Consider the following 22,805-nt stretch of genomic DNA (forward strand, 5'->3'; position numbering starts at 1 on the left):
ACTCCTCTCTTCCCCCCCCCCCCATACTCCTCTCTCCCCCCCCCCATTCTCCTCTCTTCCCTCCCCCCATTCTCCTCTCTTCCCCCCCCCCATTCTCCTCTCTTCCCCCCCCATTCTCCTCTCTTTCCCCCCCACATTCTCCTCTCTTCCCCCCCCCATTCTCCTCTCTTCCCCCCCCCCCATTCTCCTCTCTTCCCCCCCCCCCATTCTCCTCTCTTCCTCCCCCCCCCCCCATTCTCTCTCTTCTCCCCCCCCCCCATTCTCCTCTCTTCTCCCCCCCCATTCTCCTCTCTTTCTCCCCCCCCCCCATTCTCCTCTCTACCCCCCCCCCCATTCTCCTCTCTACCCCCCCCCCCCCCCATTCTCCTCTCTACCCCCCCCCCATTCTCCTCTCTTCCCCCCCCCCCCATTCTCCTCTCTTCCCCCCCCCCCCCATTCTCCTCTCTTCCCCCCCCCATTCTCCTCTCTTCCCCCCCCCCCCCATTCTCCTCTCTTCCCCCCCCCATTCTCCTCTCTTCCCCCCCCCCCATTCTCCTCTCTTCCCCCCCCCCATTCTCCTCTCTTCCCCCCCCTCTCCCTCTACCCCCCCCTCCTCCCTCTACTCCTCCCCTCCCCTCACTGTCAGAAACACAGACACTGACAGACAGAGAGTGAGAGACACACACAGACTGACAGACAGAGAGATAGAGACACTGACAGAGACACACTGTGGTGGGGGGGCATCCCAGCATGCTGTTGGAGGGCTCCCGGTGCTGCAGTCGGTAAGTAGAAAATGTTTTATTGATTTTAAAAAAAAATATTCCTTATTAATTTTTTTTTGATTGATTTATTGATGTTTTTATAATTTATTATTGATCATGGCTCTTTATTTGTAAAACTGAAGTGTTTAATGTTTGTAAACTTCCCTTTAAAACCCCCCTCCCCCCATTCCCTACGCCTAATTTGTAACCTACGCCTGATTTTCTAAAGTGTAGACAAAGTTTTTCGAGCGTACAAAAATCTTCACTTACTCCATTCTAAGTTAGTTTGGAGTAAGTTTTCACTGCCGAAACTTTGAAAACAGGCGTAAGTGGCCGGGCACGCCCCCTTTTTAAAAAAAAAAAAATTCTGTTCCAAAGTGAAACTGTTCTAACTGACTAGAACTGGAGCAAACTAAATGCCGAAAATTTTGAATTTCTAAGATACTCCGTTCTGCACCAGTTGCTCCAAAAAATCAGGAGCAACTGAGGCCGAAACTTGGGCCCATAGGCCCCAAGTTTCCACACGCGGCAAAACAGGCGCCCCTCCAAGCTGGGCGCCCGTTTTTCGCGCCGAAAACAGTGCATGAAGAAATAACACGCTATTCTCGAGCGCTTTGCAGCTCGATGTCAGCTTGGCGTGGCGCCCAGGGGGCGGAGCATACCACTCACGCCGATTTTGTAAGTAGGAAGGGGCGGGTACCATTTAAATGAGTTTTTTTCGTGCCGGCAACCCTGCGCGTTGGAGCGTTCGCGCACGCGCAGTGTGAAGGAAACATTGGCACTCGGCCATTTTTGTAGTTTTTTTGTAGCTGTTCAATTTTTAACATTTTTTAATAAAACCATATTGCCCTTCCATGATCAGCACTGAGGCTTCTTGCAGCAGTGAGAAGGCTGCAGGAAGCCTCAGAAGTTGAGGCAGCCGTTTCCCGACGGGTCCAACCGACGGCAGGGGGGCCTTCCCCCACCCCCCACCCCCAACCCCCCCCCCCCCCCCCGCCTGCCGTCGGGAATGGCTGCCTCAACTTCTGAGGCTTCCTGCAGCCTTCTCCCTGCCTGCCCCCCGCTGCGGTCGGTCGGGCCCTTACTGCCTTCGCCACCCCCCAGCCGTCAGGAACGGCTGCCTCAACTTCTGAGGCTTCCTGCAGCCTTCTCCCTGCCTGCCCCCCGCTGCGGTCGGTCAGGCCCTTACTGCCCCCCGCCCATGCCGTCGGGAATGGCTGCCTCCTCCCTGCCTGCCCCCCGCTGCGGTCGGTCGGGCCCTTACTGCCTCCTCTCTTTTCCCCCCCCCCCCCCCCCCCCCAATGCTGTCGGGAATGGCTGCCTCAACCTGTGAGGCTTCCTGCAGCATTCTCCCTGCCTGAAGCACTTTCACACAGGTAGGAACATGGTTTATTTAATCTTTTCTTTGCTTATAAATTTTTATTCAGGTTGGAATTATTTGTATAATATTTGTATAAGTATAACTAAGGATATATTGTAGAATGTAATGACTTCCCTCCCCCACCCCCCCTCCCACCTCGTTCCCGACGCCTAATTTGTAACCTGCGCCTGATTTTTTAATGTGTAGACAAGGTTTTTTCAGGCCTACAAAAATCTTCACTTGCTCCATTCTAAGTTAGTTTGGAGTACGTTTTCACTGTGAAAACTTTCACATCAGGCATCAGTGGCCGGACACGCCCCCTTTTGAAAAAAAAATTCTGTTCAAAAGTGAAACTGTTCTAACTGACTCGAACTGCAGAAAACTTAAATGTGGAGAATTGCGATTTCTAAGATACTCCGTTCTCCACCAGTTGCTCCTAAAAATCAGGAGCAAATCATGTGGAAACTTGGGGCCATAGTGTGGGAAAATGTGAGGTCATCCATTTTGGCAGAAAAAATAGAAAAGCAAGTTATAATTTAAATGGAGAAAAATTACAAAGTGCTGCAGTACATAGGGACTTGAGAGTCCTTGTGTATGAAACACAAAAAGTTAGTGTGCAGGTACAGCAAGTAATCAGGAAGGCAAATGGAATGTTGGCCTTTATTGCAAGGGGGATAGAGTATAAAAGCAGAGAAGTCCTGCTCCAACTGTACAAGGTATTGGTGAGGCCACACCTAGAGTACTGCGTACAGTTTTGGTCTCTGTATTTAAGGAAGCTGTTCATTTGGAGGCTGTTCAGAGTAGGTTCACTAGGTTGATTCTGGAGATGAGGGGGTTGACTTACGAAGATAGGTTGAGTAGGTTGGGCCTATACTCATTAGAGTTCAGAATAATGAGAGGTGATCTTAGCGAAACATACAAGATAATGAGGGAGCTAGAAAAGATAGGTACAGGGAGGATATTTCCACTCATAGGGGAAACTAAAACTAAGGGACAAAGTCTCAGAATAAGGGCTGCCCATTTAAACTTGAGATGAGGAGGAATTTCTTCTCTCAGGATTGTAAATCTATGGAATTATCTGTCCCAGAGAGCTGTGGAGGCTGGGTCATTGAAAAGATTTAAGGCGAAGATAGAGATTTTTGAGAGATAAGGGAATAAACGGTTATGGGGAGCGGGGAGGGAAGTGGAGCTGAGTCCATGATCAGATCAGCCATGATCTTATTGAATGGCGGAGCAGGCTCGAGGGGCCAGGTGGCCGACTCCTGCTCCTATTTATTATATTATGTTCTTATAACATTGTTCTACCATCTTGGCTGCCATTTAATTTTTTTTCATAAATTTATGGAAAGTTTGTATGAAGCTTTACATTAGATGTTTTTAATTAGATTCTTAAATATTTTTTTATGTGAGGTAATACACTTTGGGAGGCTGACAAGGAAAGGGGAATACACATTAAATAGTAGGATACTGAGAAGTGTAGAGGATCAAAGGGACCTTGGAGTGTATGTCCACAGATCCCTAAAAGTAGCAGGCCAGGTAGATAAGGTGGTTAAGAAGGCATACAGAATGCTTGCCTTTATTTGCTGAGGCAGAGAATATAAGAGCGGGGGGGTGGGGGTTATGCTTGAACTGTATAAAACACAGCTGGAGTACTGCGTCCAGTATTCACCACATTACAGGAAGGACGTGATTGCACTGGAGAGGGTACAGAGGAGATTTATGAGGATGTTGCAAGGACTGGAGAATCTTAAGCTATGAGGACAGATTAGTTAGGCTGGATTTGTTTTTATTGGAACAGAGGCGGCTGAGGGGAGACCTCATTGAGGTGTATAAAATATTGAGGGGCCTCGATATAGTAGATAGAAAGGGCAAAGGGGTCAACAACCAGGGGGCATAAATTTAAAGTAATTGGTAAAAGGTTTAGAGGGGATTTGAAGGGAAATTGCTTCACGCAGAGGATTGTGAGGGTCTGGAACTCACTGCCTGAAAGGGTGGTAGAGGCAGAAACCTTCACCACATTTAAAAAGTACTTGGATGTGCACCTGAAGTGCCGTAACCTGCAGGGTTGTGGACCAAGAGCTGGAAAGTGGGATTAGGCTGGATAGCCTCTTGGCCGGCATGGACACGATGGGCCGAAGTGACCTCCTTCCATGCTGTAAACTTCTACGATAGTAAAATAGTATGCTTTTAAAATTTTAAAATAGTTATATGGAATAATTTGTTTCTAAGCCTTCAAGATTTTTTTAAATTGGCCAGTTTTGGTGACCCTCCGGACCTCCCGCTCACTCCCCCCGTATTCTGTTTGTCTCTGATAACGGCCCTCCCACTGGCATCTGCATTCCACTTGAGCCTACAGTTTCTTTTGTGTGGGCGTCGTACTAATCTTGTCCTCTTTGCGCTGCGGATCCTTGCTAAATAACCGATGGCATTGCTTCTCAATTGAGCCTCTCCCTACATTGCTGCCCCCCTCCCCCAAATAGCTTGATTGTACCTGTTCCTGCCATTGTGGTCACCTGCAGAGGAAGCCTTCCTCAATATTAACATCTGGTTTCAGTTATCTGCAAAAGGACAATTGGATTTAATATTTTTTCTCTTAACAAGGCTGTCTTGGTTGAGTTTCATTCGGTATTGGTTCATTGTCTGTTCTGAAGTGTTAAGTTTTCAATCAGTATATTTAATGGTGTGATGTAAGTTTTTTTAGATTAAGCCTTTATTCAGTTGTGAATTCTGAATCTTTTAATCAATTTATTGAATAGTGAATTATGAAGTTTTTTGCAAACGGTTCAGTACTGAGAGTTCTTAAACTTCACGATAGCATTATTCAAACATGCCAGTTGCAAATCTCTCTTCTTTCCACTCCTTTCCCCTCTCCACTGCTCCCCCACTTCCGTGTTTACCCCTTCCCCGCTCGCCCCTATTTCCCTCTCCGCTCCCCTTTTAACCAAGCGCAATATGCCTTTTAAAAGTCTGACTTGCAGACTAGCTCTTGTCTGTCACTATATTCATCCAGTATTACATGCCGTAGAAATATACCCATTGCGGCTAACTGGCCTATAATTTCCTGGTTTATTTCCCTTTCCTGAATAAGATTGTCATATTTTCCACCCACCAGTTCTTTGACACAATTCCTTGTTCAAAAGAGGTCTGGAAAATTATGGTTCATGTCTCCGGATCTCCACTTCAAATAAATTACCTTCTCCAACACTATTTTTAAATAATGGTCAGAGCTATTTATATAAATTCTCTTAAAACTCATTTGGTTCGATCCATTTATAAAATTAAATTTGCATTTTATCTTTGTTAATAAAGTACACATTCAAAGATCTAGCCCTTCTATTTGAGAAATTGATTAAAGGAAATCTGCTCCAAACATTTCAAGGAAATGTTCAAAAGGAAACATGAATGCACAAGAGCTTTTAATTTTACTCCATTAAAGTCAGTGGACCTTGTTTATAGTGATGGTCTAAATAATATATGCTTTTTGGCTGGAATATGTGGAAATCTATTTAAACTACTTAAAAGTTTAGCATTTTTGTACTTTTTCATGAAGTATAGATTTATACTTCTCTCCCTAATATGCGGAATTATAAAAAATTATACTAGTAATGCTTTTTTAAAAGTTACTTTGCCTGACTTGACAGTACTTGATGTTGACACTGTTAGAAATTGAAACAAAGTTCATTGCTCTCAGAATTAATATCTCTGATCTTGATGTCTAATATTGCCCATCAATTTAGAAGTTTGTTATTTAACACAAAGTTATCTACAGAGAAAATAGCTTTTTAAGAGAATTTTTCAAGCCTGTAACAGGTCAAATGATGAGCTTTATTTGAGACCCAGTTACAGTAAAATTAATTAGTTTATCAATGTCAATTTCTTTTAGGAAAACAGTCCAATGTTTGAAGGTCACCCTTGCAAAACTATATATCCTAGTGAATATTTTGCTCAAGGAATCACAAATGGTGCAAATTGGTATAATGTTCCAGGTAAGAGGTGTTTCAGTATTTCACGAGGCTTTTTTTAACCGCAGGCCATTTTTGTTTCGATCAAGAAATCATCCATTCTTGACGCACCTGCTATGTATTTTCATTAAATTAAGGTCTTATCCATTGTTGCACAAATCAGAACTTGAACTATATTGATGCTTGCAGGTTTACAGAGCAATTTAGGTAATCTTCATAATTATTCACTACTTTTGATCCAAGGGCCCAAGGCAAATCTTGCGACCATAGTGTTCCAATGAAGGGCCTACATCCAAAAGGTTAAGTCTGTCTAATCTCCTTTTAGATACTTGACGCACCTGCTATGTATTTTCATTAAATTAAGGGTTATCCCAGGGCAAGCTGGTGACTCAGCATTGGTCAGGCACATCAATGGTTATGCAGCCTATGGTGCTACTGTCTTTAAGAAAGGAACCCATGGGGCTTTTTGCATGCTATTTAGTCAGTATCTAATTGATAGCAGATGCAAAGCTTTCATATTGAGCAATCATCACTCATTTACTAAACATAGGAACAGGAGTAGGCCATTTAACCCCTCGAGCCTGCTCCGCCACTCAGTGTGACCATAGCTGATAAACTCCATATACTTCATTAATGTCTAGAATAAACTGCAGCACATTAAATTGCCTTTGACAGTTCACTTCTATGGGGTGGTACTAGGCCTTCTACACAGGACCTTTCTTCTATGCTGCTAGATTATGGGGAAGATATGAAATAAGGAAAGTTGGATTGCTTAGCGAGGCGATCATCTTCATTCTTTGAACAATGTGCATCCTCCACACATCATAATCCCATCCATCCCCACATGCTCTGCAAGGGTACAGTTCTAAGTGGGGTTGATTAGTTTTGTTTAGCTTCAAGTCAAAATGGACTTCTGCTATGGTGCAGATTCTGGTGCTTCATATCACATAGGAGCGCGAGTCCAAAGTTAGTCTGATGGGACGAAGTTGGCTTGTAAATGGGGTGACATCAGTTTGGAGCACCAACAAACTACGGGCTATATTTCTATGGTGCTATATAGGATGTATATCATTTTAATTTAAAATAGCTTCCCCTCAGCCTATGCTGAACTATGCTGCTGTGTTGTAGCAAAATGCATCTCATAGTTTAATTGAGGGATGCCATTTCAGCAATACATTCTAGATATGATCACCTTTTCGTTGCTTGGATGTAGCATATAACCTTCTACAGTAAGATAAGGGAAACATTTTAAAACGTAAGTTAGACTTTATAATGCAGAACTATGTTTAGAATATTTAACCAAAGGATTGTTTTTATTAGTCATTTATTAAATAGTCAAACCCATTACATGTAATCTATGATTAAACTGATGAAGATATGACACAAGCTGTCATTGAGGGTTTTCTATTTCACAATATTTTGCTCCGAGTCTCTCTCTCTCCTGAAACTGCTGAGCTGTTTAATAAAATAAATGTGCAATTCTTGCTCCACAGGTGGTATGCAAGACTGGAATTATCTTCATACAAACTGCTTTGAAGTTACGATTGAATTGGGCTGTTATAAATTCCCCTATGCCAAGGATCTGCCAAAGTATTGGAAGCAAAATAAAAAGTCCCTCCTTCAGTTTATAAAACAGGTAGGCTAAGTCTGACATCAAGCAGAAGTGCATGTGAAGTAACTATTATGAACAGGACTCCAGTGCCATGTCGAAATTAATAGCAGTGTGCTGCACCCTTCCCTGAGGCTGACATTTAAAAACTAAGCACATTTAATATCTTAAACGCTCTCGTTCTCCTCGCCCAAAGGAAGTTTGAGGAGAAGCCTGATGATGTACTAACAGCACACAAAATAACAGTAATCTGAAGTGAAACAGCATAGGATTGAGTACAAAAGCAAAATGCTGGAAATCTGAAATAAAAACGCAAGCTGCTGGAAATACTCAGCGGGTCAGGCAGCATCTGTGGAGAACGAATCAGAATTAACATTTCAGTTCAGTGACCGTTTTATCAGAACCGCATGATAGGTCATCGACCTGACCAGTTTAACTTCTGTTTCTCTCGCCAGAGACACTGCCTGACCTGCAGAGTGTTTCTAGTATTAAATACAGTTTGGTTGATTGTCACCAGTATCTTAGCAAAATGGTAGCAAAAGATCCGAGGACGTGGGGATTGTTGTAATCTTTATAGTACTCCATGTTTTAGGTGTCTCAGTAATTGTGACTCAGAAATATGCTAGTGCTTCCTTTGTGGTTCAGTGGATGAATGCCTTGCCTAATGTGAGACTTAGACATGCAGACAAGGTTTGATTATTGGTCTGTGCTGAGTTGGCTGCTCTTTGGCAGAGAAACATAGTGATTTCAATGTCCCCAGGGTATTGGAGGGAAAAGCACACTGAGTTCCCACTCCTGATCGCTGATCATTCATTTGGAAAATGGGAAGTTGGAGTACTTATGCAGGCAGTATAATCCAGGTGGCATGATTGAGGGGAGTTGTTTAAAGTGCCTCACTCTTGCAAGTACCTTATGTAAGGGATAACGTTTTAGTATCTGTCTCTGGATCAGTAAGTTTCCAGTCCAACTAGGAAGGAGGCATTGCTGGATTGGGTTCTGGGGAATGAGGTGGAGCAAGTGTCAGTAGGGGAACATTTCGGGAACAGTGATCATAGTATCGTAAGGTTTAGATTTGCAATGGAAAAGGACAGAGAAATCTGGAGTGAAAATACTTAATTGGAAGCAGGCCAATTTCAGTGAGTTAAGAACAGACCTGGTCAGGGTAAATTGGAATCAAAGATTGGCGGGCAAAACAGTAATAGAACAATGGGCTGCCTTTAAAGAGGAGATGGTTCGGGTACAGTCGAGGTGCATTCCCACGAGGGGGAAAGGTAGGGCAACAAAAGCCAGAGCTCCCTAGATTACGAAAGAGATAGAGTAAGATGAAGCAGAAAAAGAGAATGATTCCAGGGATAAGGGACTTCAGTTATATGGACGAGAGAAGTTGGGGTTGTTCTCCTTCGAACAGAGATGGTTGAGAGGAGTTAGAGATGTTCAAAATCATGATGTGTTTAGACAGAGTAGATAGAGAGAGAAACTGTTCCCATTGGCGGAAGGGTCGAGAACCAGAGAGATTCGAGGTGATTGGCAAAAGAACCAAAGCCAACATGAGGAAAAACGTTTTTACGCAGCGAGTGGTTAGGATCTGGACTGCACTGCCTGAAAGGGTGTTGGAGGTAGACTCAATCGTGGCTTTCAAAAGGGAATTGGATAAATACCTGAAGGAAAAAAAATTGCAGGGCTACAGGGAAAGGGCGAGGGAGTGGGACGAACTGAAGTGCTCTTGCAGAGAGCCGGCACGGGCTCAATGGGCCGAATGGCCTCCTTCTGTGCTGTAACCATTCTATGATTACTTGAGCTGTCTGGCTTTAGCAATTAATTTAAATGCTGAACGGGTGATGGCTAATATAGATTTAGCCAAATAAGTATTTAAATTATCTCTCAATAAATATGTAATGCAGGAATATTATCTGAAATGACAGACTGCTGACTTTTCCATTTTATTTGCTAAAAAACCTGTAATTTCACAATATACAATATAATCCCCAATTATATTAAATTATGTGCTATTTGATCCATTGGTGAACATCTATACTGGTGGCTGATGAAATATACATTGTAACTGGTGCCCCAGTTTTTGGAAGATTTTGTTTCATTTATACTGAAACTAATCATTTGTGATTAATATTTTAACATTAGGTCCACCATGGTGTAAAGGGATTTGTACTCGATGCCACTAATGGAAAGGGGATTTACAATGCTACCATCAGTGTTGCTGAAGTGAGCCATCCATTGAGATCTGCCAAAGACGGAGATTATTGGCGTCTGCTTGTCCCTGGTGTCTACAAAATTACTGTTTCAGCTCGAGGGTGAGAAATAATGAAATGTGCTGTGTATAAATGACCTCGCTGTGCCTGGCACAAAATAAGATTCTGCTCTTCTCTATATTACTTGTAATGGTGTGAGTAATAAAGTCACAATTATATGAAATCATACAGCAACATTTTTTTTATTCATTCATGGGATGTGGGCTTCACTGGCAAAGCTAGCATTTATTGCCCATCCCTAATTGCCCTGGAAGAGGTGGTGGTGAGCTGCTGCCTTGAACTGCTGCAGTCCTTGAGGTGAAGGTACTGTTAGGGAGGGGGTACCAGGATATTAACCCAGCGATGATGAAGTAACGGTGATATATTTCCAAGTTGGGATAATGTGAGACTTGGAGATGGTGGTGTTCCCATGCGCCTGCTGCCTTCTAGGTGGTAGAGGTTGCAGGTTTGGGAGGTGCTATCACATATGTCTAATTCTATAGTTGAGTCGGCATTTGTGCAGGAAAAGCATTTAGTTATTATAGTGCGCCGAAGGGAATGTACCATTTGATGTGGAATTTGACATTGTAGAATGATCAGCGCCATTGTACTAGATTAACTGTTGAAGACCCCATTCTAATGGGAACACCCCTCAATATACAATAAATCGGAACCAAACTTGGTCTTCTACAAGTCAGTGGGAAAAGTTTTTTTTCTGGTGCATTGCTTTGGTACTTCTGATCTGCATGTCTTAATTTTATAATTTGTAAATTCGGCTGCATATTTTCAGCAGAATATTAATGCTTTACAAATGTTTTGGTTAACGTTAATTGATACTACTACATTATCAAGATCACACCATCGTAAGCAAATAGCTGCTTTACTGAAGGCAAGGAGGCTAAAACAAAAAGTTTGTAACCACAGTTGCAGAAAAATTCAAACCAGCATTTGTTTCTACAATGTTTTAATACCCACATCCTCATTTATTGCAGGTATATCCCAATGACTAGGAATGTGACTGTAGTGGAAGCGGCTGTAGAAGTCAATTTCACCCTTTCACGTGTTACAGATGAGTACGTCATCAGTCATGATCCAGTGCTGACCAACTCCTCAGCAGAGCCTGGGAAGGAGTTTGAGAAACTTATAAAGAGTTTATCCTCTGAAGAAGGATTGAAACACCTGATTTTATCCGCACCTGTCGACCTCAGTCTCTATCGTTACCATGACTACAAGGACCTGTCTGAGGCTCTGCGTGGGTTACACAACAACTACCCAGCAATTACCAAACTACGCAGGTGGGAATGATATTTTTTTCTCTCTGCTGAACTATTCGGTGGGAAGTGTTGGAGAGCTGCTTGAGGTTGTTGTCCCTATGGAAAATTGCCTGGTTTCTACTCATTGTATCCTTATAATAATTAGTAACTTGGTGTGTGGGAAATTGAGGTCCTATCTTACTCCATCGTGTCACTTGATTGAGAAGAATAGCATTTTTGATTGAAGTGATATCCCCCACCAAATCCAAAAGTCTATAACTGGACTATGAATAACAGTTTATTAATCTGGTGCTGCATAATTCCAATACTTAGGGCAAATTTCAGTTGAGATATAATGTGATTTATTTTAAATCCTTTATTCCTTGTTAGTTTATTATATAATACCTTATTTCCTGGGTATTTGTGTCAAATCACAAATGTGTATTCATATTTGTAAAATTTAATCACATCAGTATTTCTATCATGTTTGTGTAACGTTAGAGTAGAATGTACTTTCTTGTCATCTTCCCCACCTCTCCAAAATCAAATGTAAAGTCTGAAAGTGTTGGGATTTGGCTTTTCTGTCACTTCACATACTTCATCTATATTATTTTACTGCACTGTAGGTTCTAATATTTGTAGAATTTTACAATAAAATACTTCAGTACAATTCCTGCTAGCGTTGTATAATGGGTCCTGCAGCATTTCAGTTTACTCCACAGTCCCATCTACTTCATATTTTCAGTAAGCCCTAGTCATCAAACAGCAATTTTGCACAGTAAAGAATTTATTGCGCAAAATGTACATACAATATATAAGTTTTTATATTTTATCCATTCTAATATCTGCACATTCAGCTCCTGCATTTTTCCATATTTGCCTTGGTATATCTATTGTGCTTCAGCAGTAACTGTTATGTTGTTTGAAGGCTGACTGGATGAGCAGTGTTGATCATTTATTAGGAGCTTGCATGAGTCACTTTTTTTCAATTAGTGTTTAATCAGCACTCCTGTGTTTTGTGGTGCAGTATATCTTTTTGTAACTCACCCCAATAATTCTCTTAATTTAGAATTCCATAATCCTGAGTATATCCTGATTTATATTGAAGGTGGAGATCGTGGCAGATTTGAAATTCAGTTTCGACAAAAGGAACTAAGCCAGTTTATCATTTATAAAGGGATACTGCAGCTGTAAAATATATTAATAAAACTGCTATAGATAAATTCTGCAACATAACCTTGTATAAAGTTATTGAAAATACCATAAATTCTAATTGCTTGTGAGAACCATACAGTGAACAGTCTGAACAAATCATCTATTGTAAAATGGATATAGAGGCACTGGAGAAATTGCAAAAACGATTTACAAGGATGATGCCACAACTGAGCCAGGAAGATTGAACAGGCTAGGGTTTTTTTTCTCTAGAAAAGAGAAGGCTCAGGGGTGACCAAATAGAGATTATGAAAGGGTTTGATAGGGTAGACATAGAGATGATGTTTCCACTTGTGGAAGAGACTAAAACTAGGGGCCATAAATATAAGATAGTCACTATTAAATCTAATAGGGAATTCAGGAGAAACCTCTTTACCCAAAGAGTGGTTAGAATGTGGAACTCGCCACAGGGAGTAGTTGAGGTGAATAGCGTAGCTGCATGTGACGAGGGAGCTAGATTAAATGCATAAGGGAGAAAGGAATAGAAGGTTATGTTGATGAGGTTAAATGAAGAGGGGTGGGAGGAGGCTCATGTGAAGCATAAGCACTGCCATGGACCAGCTGGACCGAATGGCCTGTTTCTGTACTGTACATTCTATGTCTGCCTTTGTATCCTGAGTTCTCTTTGGTGAGAGAGCATAATAATTAAGTTACTTTTGAGAGGGGCTCTATTGTACCTTCCACTTTATAAAATTGATAGGCAGTCCTGGTTAACTGTTGCCTCTTTTTATGCCATATGTAGAAACTTGCATTCAGAAACTGATTGTCCCTCATCATTTAAAGGTACCTCCAATAACTAAAACACTTGGAGAACATGAGTTAGTCTAGACCAATCAGTATATATCTTAAAAACTAGGTCCTGCTTGACAAGCTATATGTAATTCTTGGAAGAAATAACATGAATAAAATGCCGTGGATAATAGTAATTTTTCCAAAACATTTGCGAAGGTACCATATAAGGGACATGTGACAACGGTGGTAATGGTACACAGATTTCAGGAAAATGTGACCACATGGATAGAGAGATAGTTGAATGGCAGAAAGCTAAGGGTGAAAGGAAGTTTCTCAAATTGAAAGGTGTGAGTGATGTTCCCCAGAGTAAGAGGGTAGGGCCTATGGAGACCATGAGTGTAATCTTTGTGTGGAGACGGAAGATGTTGATAAGATTCTTAACGAATACTTTGCATCTGTTTTCACAAAGGAAAGGGGCAATGCAGATACTGCTATCGAGGAGGATTGTGATATTCTGGATGAAATAATTATAGTGAGAGAGCAAGTATTAAGGGTTTTAGCAGCATTGAAAATAGCTAAACCCCCCCAGGCCCAGATGAAATGCATCCCAGGTTGTTGAGCGAAGTAGCAGAGGCCTTGACCATCATTTTCTAGTCCTCTTTGGATCTGGGCATGGTGCCGGAGCATTGGAGGACTGCTAATGTAGTACCCTTGTTTAAGAAGGGAGAAAGGGATAGGCCGAGTAATTACAGGCCTGTCAGCCTAACCTCAGTGGTGGGAAAATTATTGGAAAAAAGTCCTGAAAGACAGGCTAAATCTACATTTGGAAAGGCAAGGAATAATTAGGGACAGTAGGCACGGATTTGTTAAGGGAAGATCGTGTCTGACTAACCGGATTGAATTTTTTGAGGAGGTAACCGAGAGGGTCAATGAGGGTAGTGTGTACAATTTAGTATCTATGGAATTTAGCAAGGCTTTTGATAAGGTCCCACATGTTAGACTGGTCATGAAGGTTAAAGCCCATGGGATCCAGGGTAAAGTGGCAAGTTGAATCCAAAATTGGTTTGGAGGTAGGAAGCAAAGGGTAATGATTGATGGATGTTTTTGTGACTGGAAGGATGTTTCCAGTGGGGTTCCGCAGGGCTCAGTACTGGGTCCCTTGCTTTTTGTGATATATATCAACGATTTAGATTTGAATATAGGGAGTATGATTAAGAAGTTTGCAGAGGACACTAAAATTGGCTGTGTGGTTGATAATGAAGAGGAAAGTCATGGGCTGCAGGAGGATATTTAATCTACTGGTCAGATGGGCAGAGCACATTCAGAATTTAATTCAGAGAAGTGTGAGGTGATGCACTTTGGGAGGGTTAATAAGGAAAGGGTATACACATTAAGCGGTACGCCACTTAATAGTGTAGATGAACAAAAGGACCTTGGAGTGCTTGTCCACAGATCCCTGAAAGTAGCAGGTCAGGTGGTTAAGAAGGCATACGGAATGCTTGCCTTTATTGGCCGAGGCATAGAATATAAGAGCAGGGAGATTATGCTTAAATTGTATAATACTTTGGTTAGGCCACAGCTGGAGTTCTGCGTGCAGTTCTGGTCGCCGTATTATAAGAAGGACGTGATGGCACTAGTGAGGGTGCAGAGGAGATTTACTAGGATGTTGCCTGGAATGGAGAATCTTAGTTATGAGTACAGATTGGATAGGCTGGGTTTGTTCTCATTGGAACGGAGGAGATTGAGAGGAGACCTCATTGAGGTGTACAGCATATTGAGGGGCCTGGACATAGTGGATAGTAAGGGTCTATTTCCATTGGTGGAAGGGTCTATTACGAGGGGGCATAGTTTTAAGGTGGTTGGTGGAAGGTTTAGAGGGGATTTGAGGGGGGGCTTCTTTATGCAGAGGGTTGTGGGCATCTGGAACTCACTGCCTGGAAGAGTAGTAGATGCAAAAACCCTCACCACTTTTAAGAGATGGTTGGATGCGCACTTAAAGTGCAGTAACCTGCAGGGTTACGGACCTAGAGCTGGTAATTGGAATTAGACTGGATGACCTTTTGTTGGACGGCACAGATATAATAAGTACTGCAGGGAATAGAATACGGCCAGGGTGATGATCTGGACTAGTTTCGATCGCCTGGATGGATCGGAGAGGAATTTTCCCAGATTTTTTTCCCCCAAAATTGGCCTGGGTTTTTATCTGGTTTTTGTGCCTCCCAGGAGATCACATGGCTCCAGTTGGGGTGGAGTGTAGAATGTTTTAGTATAAGGGGTGTCGCAGTTTTGTGAGGCGGACTGGTTGGGCTGGGTGCTCTTTGCCTTTCCGTCATTGTTCATTGGTTTATATGTAACTTTTTAGAGCTGCTGACCAAGGGCTGTGTGCTCTTTGTCAGCCGGCGTGGACACGATTGGCCGAAATGGCCTCCTGCGCTGTAAATTTCTAAGTATTACGCCCAATTTTTTGTGGCCCGAGTCTGCCAAAAAAAAATGTGTTGTAAGTTTCCCCTCAGGATCTCTTTATTTTGGTGTGGCCTAACTCGGGGAGGGGGGGGGTGGAGCCTTGATCTGCGCCAAAAAGATCAGGCTGCCATGGTAACCTGAGAGTTCTGTCTGCCAGTGAGTTCTGTCTGTTCCCCTGCGTGTGTTCTGTGACATCTCCTTTCTGCCGTTGTGTTCTGCCTGCCGGTGAGTTCTGTCAGTTTTCCTGCCCACCCCAAGCCCTGGCCGAGTGGCCTCCCGATCCGCTCCCCTGCCCCTAGCCCAGGCCGAGTAGTCTTCTCCCAGTCAAAGGTCTCTTTCCCCCCCCCCCCCCCTCCAAACCCCTCTCTCCCTCCTCTCTTTCCCCCCCCCCCCCCCAAACCCCCATCTCTCTCTCTTCCCTTCCCCCCCGAACCCCCATCTCTCTGTCTCTTTCTCCCCCCCCCTTACCTTTCCTGCTGCTGCTGTCCGGGCATCGGCTGCACTTACCTGCGCCGATTTCTTTAACTCTCCGCAAGGGTTTTCTCAAGTGGCCACATACGCTGGCCTAAGTAGAAATGGAGTAACTATTAGCTGGCCAAAGTTGCCTAAATGGACAGAACTGGCGTAGGTGGCTGGTAACGCCCCCTTTTTGAGAAAAAAACTAACCTAAAAAACGTGTAACTAAGTGAGTTACACTGGTGCAAATTGATTGGGGAAACTGGGGATTTTTAAGTTACGCCAGAAAAAGCAGCCTACTCCAAAAAAAAAACGGAGCAACTCCTGACCAAAATTGAGCACGTGATGAGGTAAATAGTGATATTGTTTCTATTGCTCAGCGAGACAGCAACTAGAGCCCACAAATGTAAGATGTTCACAAAGAATAGGAGGCTGTTAGGGAAAAATCATTTTATGCACAGGATGGTTATAACGTGGAATTGTTAAAGTAGTTTTTTTTTAAATCGAATTAGTGAGTTTCTTGAAAAATTGGAAAATTATAGAGTATGGGAAGTGAAAAGGAGACGGATTAGATCAAGTAATTCATTGAGAAAAATACAAGGGCACGTTCAAAGGGCCAAATGTCTGTCTGCTGCAACAGTCTAATTCTAAATGTAGTTTTACGATCAAATCTATATTAAAATAAGCTGTACTTGATATTTTAGCTACTATTCCATTGAAATACTAAGCAACAGTTATTACTCTTTCAGGATTATGATGGGGTTTTGGTAAATGTTGAAATGTAATTTTAAACAAACTATATTGATGAAATGTTGAGTCCTTTTTATATAATGGATTAGATATTGTTGTGTACTTCATGGGGACATGCAATGATAGACATGTGCAAGCAAAAGCAGCACCTAAACATTAACGAGGAAATCTATTCAGATTTGTTCTAAAATGGATTTAACTTTTATTTGCTTTTCATTTCGTCAAAGTTTGGGCCAGAGCACAGAAGTCCGCCAGATTTGGGCCCTGGAAATATCAAACAAACCTGGAGCAAAAGAACTTGCAAAACCAAAGATTAAGTTTGTTGCTGGAGTTCACGGGAACGCACCTGTTGGGACAGAGCTGCTTTTGGCATTTGCAGAATTCCTTTGTATTCATTACGGGAAAAACCAAGCTATTACAAAGGTAATATTCTGCCATGGCTTTCAAGTATTTGATTCCTTCATTATGTATTTTTCAGCAATTCCTTTTGTTGTATTGAGCAGTAGAAATGTTTCTTTCATATTCTGAAATTATTAGCAATACTCCAACTCTAAATGTATGTATTATTCAGATCACATTTCTAGATTGCATTCATTAATTGCTTTATTAAGAGCGCAATTTAAAAAAAAAAGACATTTTCACATTTCCCATCTGAATCTAGCCCCCCACCTTATTAATCAGGAAGGCAACTGAAACATACAGACCAGGAAGATCATAGGTTGGATGTTATGCCTATGTAAAGTTGCTTGATTTCAGTTGGCTTGGCAGTAGGGGCACTACAATTTGTATCACGATTCAGCAACTGCTGTTGCAATTGTCCGCGTGTAGAGTTGGGTGAGGATAGGTTGGACTTGTTGACGCTGCCTCTATGGTGCCATGACTTGATGTGCCATTCGCCCTCCATGCAAAAAAAACATAACTTTCAGCAGTTCTTTGAGTGTTCATTTCTCCAGCGGTTTGTGTTTGAAGTCTGATCCTGTGATGAGCTGTAGAGTTTAGGTATTGGAGTGCTGAACCAAATTGTTATCTATATTTTCTATCGCAAGCCTGATGAGAAATTCCTTTTGCTTAGATGCATTTTTTTGGATTAGGGATTCTTAGTAGTTCCATCAATTGCATTACCTAGAAGTCAGCCATTGTACCGTGTAAAATACAGATTCTGATGCTGTGGAGAATGCTGTAAAAGATGTATTTTTCTCTGCATTAGTTAAACATTTCAACCGTTTTATTGTAGCTAGTATCACCACATGTTGTACTATATTCTCTCTGATAATTGTATGTATTTGAGCCAGCTGCTAATTTGGGTCCTGGGCTAAATAAGTCATAAAAGGAGTTGGCGATATTTTGTAGTGCATCTCCTGGCAGCAATTGTAAATTGCAAATTCCTTCCCCTGCAATTGAATGCTGAATAATTCTGTAGCTATGAAAACTTTTGCTTTGTAACAAGTTTACAGAGCTACTTCTGCACAATATCCCCTTTCATGTGCCAACATGTCATTGTTGAAATTATCTTTATATACAACAACTCTTCATGGGAATAGATGTGGTAAAATATTAATTTATCGAAATGTTACCATTAACGACACAGCATTCAAAAGTGTAAGTGCCAATTTCAATTGCTCAGCCAGCATTTAAGAGCCAATTCCCCAAAACTGATCCGTTAAGCTCAAAAGGACTAACTCTTGTGTTGTAATAGTGGATTTAATACAAAGTTTATGGAGACAACATGTGCTTTGTCCACGGGTGGGGAAATAACTAATCAACACATCACACAGGGCCATAGTCCTAAGTACAAGCACAGAAAATGGATCCAGGGCATTTGTTTAAAGTTCAAGTCGCTGCAAATTCAATGATCCATCTATTGCAGTGCTGTCTGAAAATTGTGTCTGCAAAGCAAAAAGAGAATTTCAGTTCAGCAATTCTTCTATCAGCATGTATAAGGAATGTACATGATTAAATGCTCCCTTTAGTCAAATAGGGTCTCCATTAACTGGCATCTTCTATGTAAGATATGGATAGCTAATAAGATGTTGACGTGGTTGTACTAATACAATTTGAACAGTGTAGCTAGCTGGTGTTTGAAAGCTAAGTATGCAAATCCTTTAACTTCCTCCTAATTCTAAAGACAAGATCATCATTAATTTGTGGAAATTATTTATCCAGGTTCCTTCAAATGCTCGTGGTGTGACATTAGTGAGTCCATATTTCTAACCTATATAATGCATTTAAATGTAGGAAGTTGATCATATGACAAACTAGGTTTGTTTTACAGTCTGCTTACTATCTCATGGTTTCTGGCTGATCCCACTGTATAATCATCTCAGTGAAGCAATTGTATCAGAATGATGTGCCGTGAACAGGTTTCTCTCTCAGCTTTGTTTGCCACCATTTTAAAAATTAAGTGTTGTGTTGATTTTGCAAACACTTCTCAGAGATTTGGAAGGGCTGCCTCTAAAAAGTTTATTTTCCTGATGTAATTCATTTTCAGGTTTTTTCAGTTTTCATTGCACCGGTCCAGCATTCTCTCTTTTTTAACCATTTAGACATCTACCGTTCCCTTTTCCCCACATGTCATTTTAGAATACTGAATAGGGACAGGATGGAAGGATAAGACTGCCTGATAGTCTCTAAACAATCGAGAAAATGTGGAGTGGGCATGCTGCAGTAGAACCATTTGCCACATGTCATCATAGCTGTCAGATGCCCTGCTGAATATTGATGATGTGAATATGCTAACAACAAATCAACACGAGAAAAAATTAGAAGCAGCAGATGAATAATGGTTAAGTAATATCATTCATTGTAAATGCCCTTACAATCACGATCCATTTTACCATTAACAGCTGCCCACTGTACGTTTAAGTCTATAATTTAAAAACATTTTTAAACTTGGCAGTCTTGATACTTGGGACAGAAGCTGAGTTTAGCAGTCAATGTAGAAACAGCCATAGTAGACGCATCCAACAAGAGTTTCTGGACGGTGCAAACCATGAGCTTCTCTCTTCACCCCCTGACTGAAGCACATTGGAAACTCCTGGACAGAACCGAAACAGAACCTGGTGAAATGTGGCCATTATTTTTTATAATTTGTGCACAAAATGCTGGAGTTTTTGTTTTCCATTATTAATCCAAAACCCTGTGAAAGTATTCTTGGTAATTAAGAACTACAGTTTATCTTGCCATCGAGAACATGGTTGCTGTAAAGTGTGCATGCTAGTTAAGCTTTATACTTGGTAAGATTTGCTGTCCAAGCAACTGAAAACTAAATTAAAACTCTTTCTCCAGTTGATTGAGGAGACGAAGATTGTGATTGTACCATCAGTGAACCCAGATGGTAGAGAAATTGCACAAGAGGGGCAGTGCATCTCCAAAGTCGGGATGACCAACGTGCACGGCAAAGATCTGGACACTGATTTCATAGGTAATCTGCTGCAACAGTTTATTTCCACCATGGATCCAAAGTACTGACATTTGACATCCCATCTCTGGATCAGTTTTTATTTTACTTTATAAACTAATGTTTTGAAAAGACATCTCCTGTTTCAAACCCAGTTCCTCACATTGTCATTTTGGTCCTCGTTAAAGCTACAGGTAGTATTGTTTTGATTGGTGTACTTCATGTGCAGATTTTGTTTTTAACATGTAGCCAAGCTAGCTTGTTTACCTGAGAGTGAAGGTGTATTTTGGGAACATGGCTCGTATCTATACCATCCCGACTAACTCAGGTTAGGCCTGTGTGGAAAAAGTTATTCAACTGAATCATCTATTTTTTTTAATAACATTTAAGGCCAGTAAATCAGCTTTTCACTGTGGCAATAAAACAGAGATAAATAAAAGAATATTATAAAGGCTGGCTTCTAAATTAATGACTTTTAGTACATGTAATCTAAGCGTTTTAGAAATATTTACTTTATCCACCCCAAATGATTATCAGCGGTTTAACCCAGCACACACAACCAGAAATGAATTGCCATTGCTGATTTCAACTCCTTTTTATAAACCAAGGGTTTAACCTGGGAAATTATCACTGATCATTCTGTGTTGATGAATATTAACCTGCTAATTTGACTATAATCTGAATCATTCTTTAGTTATAGGTACAGTAAACTCTCGTTTACCCGGATTGTTTTGGAATTCGGCAACTCCGGGTAAACTAATTTTCCAATAGGGCGAATTTACTAACTGCAACAATGGAACAGAAAGTTTAATCGAACTGTCCGGGCTGTGCGTTCTGTTATTATTTGTCTATAACTCTTCCTCCACCCATTGGGTATCCGTTCCACCCCTTCAGTTTCTGGGTCCGGATGGCCAACCCCGAACTGTCTGACTGGGTTCTGTCGTCAATTTTGAGAGTTTTATCGGACTTTCTTCATTCGGCTGTGATTATTGTACATCCCAACACAACTATCCCACTCATATCTCGCCCACCAACACACTCCTGCCCTGTGTTCACAACACGCCACTTCTCACACTGACAGGACATGACCAAGAACCATGAGTTCTTCACTCACGGATCCAAACTAATGCTGTCCGCAGAGATCAGTCAACTTCACCCAGCCCCTCTTCAGCTGAATTCCCCTTAACCAAGCGATCAGTTGGAATTCATTTCTCCTGAAAATCGTTCACTTTGTCTTCCCGAGGTCAATACAATTGGCCACAGTCTGCTGGTGCTGAACATGTGTCTATACAGAGACACACACACACGGAAACGCACACAAAACACAACTCCTCCACATTCACGCTAACTGATTTTGTCCTGAATCTCGCAATATTTTTAATTCAGTTACGGCGGGTTTTCTGTTACATTCATATCTGGGTAAATGAGAGTTTACTGTACATCATTTTTGGATGTTATGCATGGTGTGATATGCTGCATATATGTTTCTCATCAAATCAGCTACAAGCGTTAGTGTCAGTTTTCATTGTACCTTTTATTCGGCCCAAGTTTCGGCCTCAGTTGCTCCTGATTTTTTGGAGCAACTGGTGTAGAACAGAGTATCTTAGAAATTCAAATTTTCGGCATTTAGTTTGCTCCAGTTCTAGTCAGTTAGAACAGTTTCACTTTGGAACAGAATTTTTTTTTCAAAAGGGGGCGTGTCCGGCCACTTGCACCTGTTTTCAAAGTTTTGGCAGTGAAAACTTCTCCAAACTAACTTAGAATGGAGTAAGTGAAGATTTTTGTACGCTCGAAAAAAACCTTGTCTACACTTTAGAAAATCAGGCATATGTTACAAATCAGGCGTAGGGAATGGCGGGGCGGGGGGGGGGGTTTCAAGGGAAGTTTACAAACATTAAACACTTCAGTTTTACAAATAAAGAGCCATCATCAATAATAAATGATAAAAACATCAATAAATCAACCAAAAAAAATTAATAAGAAATAATTTTTTTTAAATCAATAAATTAAACATTTTCTACTTACCGACTGCAGCACCGGGAGCCCTCCAACAGCGTGCTAGGATGCCCCCCCCCCCCCCCCCTGCCACAGTGTGTCTCTGTCAGTGTCTCTATTTGTCTGTCTGTCTGTGTGTCTCTCTCACTCTCTGTCAGTGTCTGTGTTTCTGACAGCGAGGGGGGAGGAGGAGGAGGGAGAGAGGGAAGGGGGGAGGAGGGAGAGAGGGAAGGGGGAAGGAGGGAAGGAGGAGGAGGGAGAGAGGGAAGGAGGAGGAGGGAGAGAGGGAAGGGGAGGAGGAGGGAGAGAGGGAAGGGGAGGAGGAGGGAGAGAGGGAAGGGGAGGAGGAGGGAGAGAGGGAAGGGGGGAGGAGGAGGAGGGAGAGAGGGAAGGGGGGAGGAGGAGGAGGAGGGAGAGAGGGAAGGGGGGAGGAGGAGGAGGGAGGGAGAGAGGGAAGGGGGGGAGGAGGAGGGAAGGGGGGGAGGAGAAGGGAAGGGGGGAGGAGGAGGGAAGGGGGGAGGAGGAGGGAGAGAGGGAAGGGGGGGAGGGGAGGAGGGAGAGAGGGGAGAGGAGGGAGGAGGAGGGAGAGAGGGAAGGAGGAGGGAGAGAGGGAAGGGGGGGAGGAGGGAG

At 42.1% G+C, this 22,805-nt stretch overlaps 1 protein-coding gene across 3 annotated transcripts in view; it reads left to right on the forward strand.

The window, feature by feature from the left end:
• cpda (carboxypeptidase D, a) overlaps positions 1–22,805 on the forward strand; it is a 95,496-nt gene that overhangs the window by 58,552 nt on the left and 14,139 nt on the right. For all 3 annotated transcript variants that reach the window (XM_070857081.1, XM_070857079.1, XM_070857080.1), the window contains exons 9-14: positions 5,984–6,086; positions 7,556–7,698; positions 9,811–9,980; positions 10,910–11,212; positions 17,011–17,206; positions 20,069–20,204. In XM_070857081.1, coding sequence (XP_070713182.1) covers positions 5,984–6,086; positions 7,556–7,698; positions 9,811–9,980; positions 10,910–11,212; positions 17,011–17,206; positions 20,069–20,204 — 1,051 coding nt within the window. The remainder of the gene's footprint in view (positions 1–5,983; positions 6,087–7,555; positions 7,699–9,810; positions 9,981–10,909; positions 11,213–17,010; positions 17,207–20,068; positions 20,205–22,805) is intronic.

The sequence above is a fragment of the Pristiophorus japonicus genome, chromosome 16, assembly GCF_044704955.1.
Source record: "Pristiophorus japonicus isolate sPriJap1 chromosome 16, sPriJap1.hap1, whole genome shotgun sequence".
Lineage (NCBI taxonomy): Eukaryota > Metazoa > Chordata > Chondrichthyes > Pristiophoridae > Pristiophorus > Pristiophorus japonicus.